This window comes from Condylura cristata, unplaced genomic scaffold (genome assembly GCF_000260355.1).
Source record: "Condylura cristata isolate star-nosed mole 26May11 unplaced genomic scaffold, ConCri1.0 scaffold00054, whole genome shotgun sequence".
Classification (NCBI taxonomy): domain Eukaryota; kingdom Metazoa; phylum Chordata; class Mammalia; order Eulipotyphla; family Talpidae; genus Condylura; species Condylura cristata.
Genome location: NW_004567155.1, coordinates 1,623,908 through 1,625,952, shown reverse-complemented (window position 1 = coordinate 1,625,952; position 2,045 = coordinate 1,623,908). Strand labels below are relative to the sequence as shown.

The following is a 2,045-nucleotide window of genomic DNA, read 5'->3' as shown; positions in this document are numbered from 1 at the left end:
CCGCGCGCCGTCGGTCCGCAGCCTCAGCCTGAGCCTGGCCGACTCCGGCCACCTGCCCGACGTGCGTGGGCTGGACAGCTACGCCGGCCACCGTACCCTGCAGAGGCTCAGCTCTGGGTGAGCTGGCGGGGCTCGGAGGGGATGCTGCCCTGGCCCTGCCCCTCCCCACTCAGCTGACCCCTGACCCCTGGCCCATGGCTCTGCAGCTTTGATGACATTGACCTGCCCTCTGCCGTCAAGTACCTCATGGCCTCAGACCCCAACCTGCAGGTGCTGGGCGCAGCTTACATCCAGCACAAGTGCTACAGCGACGCCGCAGCCAAAAAGCAGGTGACCGCCTCAGGCCCGCCCACCCCTGCGGCCCCACCCCTGAGGCCCAAAGCTGCCCACAGCCGCGGGGCTCAGGGCGCCAGAGGGGTGACTGGCGTGTATTTGCATCACCCCATACACATCCACACACACCTCCATACCGGGGCACACCTGTATACACCCACACACACCTGTACATCCCTGCACGCCCTGCCGTACTGCGCACACCTCTGCACACACCTGCACACCACCCACCGTACACACCTGCTGCACCTCCGAGTCTGTGCACCTGCACACACACCCGCACCCCTGCACCCCTGCGCGAGTCTGGGCCTCCGCACGGATACATACAGGCACACGCCAGGCCGCGTGCCCGGCGAAGCCTGCACACACCTGGCCCTGCCCGTGTGCCAGCCCTCACAGCCCGACTCCGCAGGCCCGCAGCCTTCAGGCTGTGCCGCGGCTGGTGAAGCTCTTCAACCACGCCAACCAGGAGGTGCAGCGCCACGCCACGGGCGCCATGCGCAACCTCATCTACGACAACGCCGACAACAAGCTGGCCCTGGTGGAGGAGAACGGCATCTTTGAGCTGCTGCGCACGCTGCGCGAGCAGGACGACGAGCTGCGCAAGAACGTCACAGGTGTCCGGCCAGCGCCGGGGCCCCGCCCCGCGCGCCCCGCCCCTGGCCCCTGCGGCAGGCCCTAGTCCATTCTGCCCCTGCCCCCATCCTTTCTCTAGTCTTGCCCCCAAGTTGTCCCATCCTCGGTAGCTATGACGGCTCCTGTGGCCTCTCCTGAGCGGCTCAGCCGCAGTCAGCGCGCCCCGCCCCCAGCAGCCCTGCAAAGTGCCAGGAGCCTGGGAGGTCAGGGCACCCTCCCCGCTGTTCCCTGAAGAGCCAGGGGGGCGCGGGCGGGCACTGACCAGGCTCGCCCGTCCAGGGATCCTTTGGAACCTGTCCTCCAGTGACAACCTGAAGGACCGCCTGGCCCGGGACACCCTGGAGCAGCTCACAGACCTGGTGCTGAGCCCGCTCTCGGGGGCGGGCGGGCCACCCCTCATCCAGCAGAACGCCTCCGAGGCCGAGATCTTCTACAACGCCACGGGCTTCCTCAGGTGAGGGCCAGGGAGTCCTGCCCAGGCGGGCAGGGTGCGGGGCCTGTGAAGCTGAATGATGGGCGGAGCTGGCCAGGGTTGGGAAGCTGATGTGGGGGAGACAGCACCCTAGGTGCGGCTGCCCAGCTGACGTCACCAGACCCTGGGGGCTGCAGGTGCAGGTTTCTTCACCGGGGACATTTCGGACACTCACGGCCCCCTGGACACGCCCAGGGGACAGGGCCCGCATTGTGAGCGCCGGCAAGGGGGACACTGGGGCTAAGCCCCTGGGTCTGGCCCTTGTGTGGGGGGCTCTGTCGGGATCCTGTGGGGGTGTCTGATCTGCCTCCGCTCATAGGAACCTCAGCTCCGCCTCCCAGGCCACTCGCCAGAAGATGCGTGAGTGCCACGGGCTAGTGGACGCCCTGGTCACCTACATCAACCACGCCCTGGACGTGGGCAAGTGCGAGGACAAGGTGAGGCGTGGCGGGCGCCGAGGGGCGGGGCTCTCCCGGCGGGTCTGACCTGTGGCCCCCGCAGAGCGTGGAGAACGCCGTGTGCGTGCTGAGGAACCTGTCCTACCGCCTGTACGACGAGATGCCCCCGTCCGCCCTGCAGCGGCTGGAGGGCCGCGGCCGTCGGG

At 68.5% G+C, this 2,045-nt stretch overlaps 1 protein-coding gene across 1 annotated transcript in view; it reads left to right on the top strand.

The window, feature by feature from the left end:
* Positions 1-4: 4 nt before the first annotated feature.
* PKP3 (plakophilin 3) overlaps positions 5-2,045 on the top strand; it is a gene marked incomplete at its 5' end in the record, with an annotated part of 4,405 nt that continues 2,364 nt past the window's right edge. Inside the window, 6 exons of the mRNA XM_012734352.1 lie at positions 5-117; positions 207-330; positions 746-950; positions 1,249-1,423; positions 1,761-1,878; positions 1,943-2,011. Of these exons, the coding sequence (XP_012589806.1) occupies positions 5-117; positions 207-330; positions 746-950; positions 1,249-1,423; positions 1,761-1,878; positions 1,943-2,011 (804 nt within the window). The remainder of the gene's footprint in view (positions 118-206; positions 331-745; positions 951-1,248; positions 1,424-1,760; positions 1,879-1,942; positions 2,012-2,045) is intronic.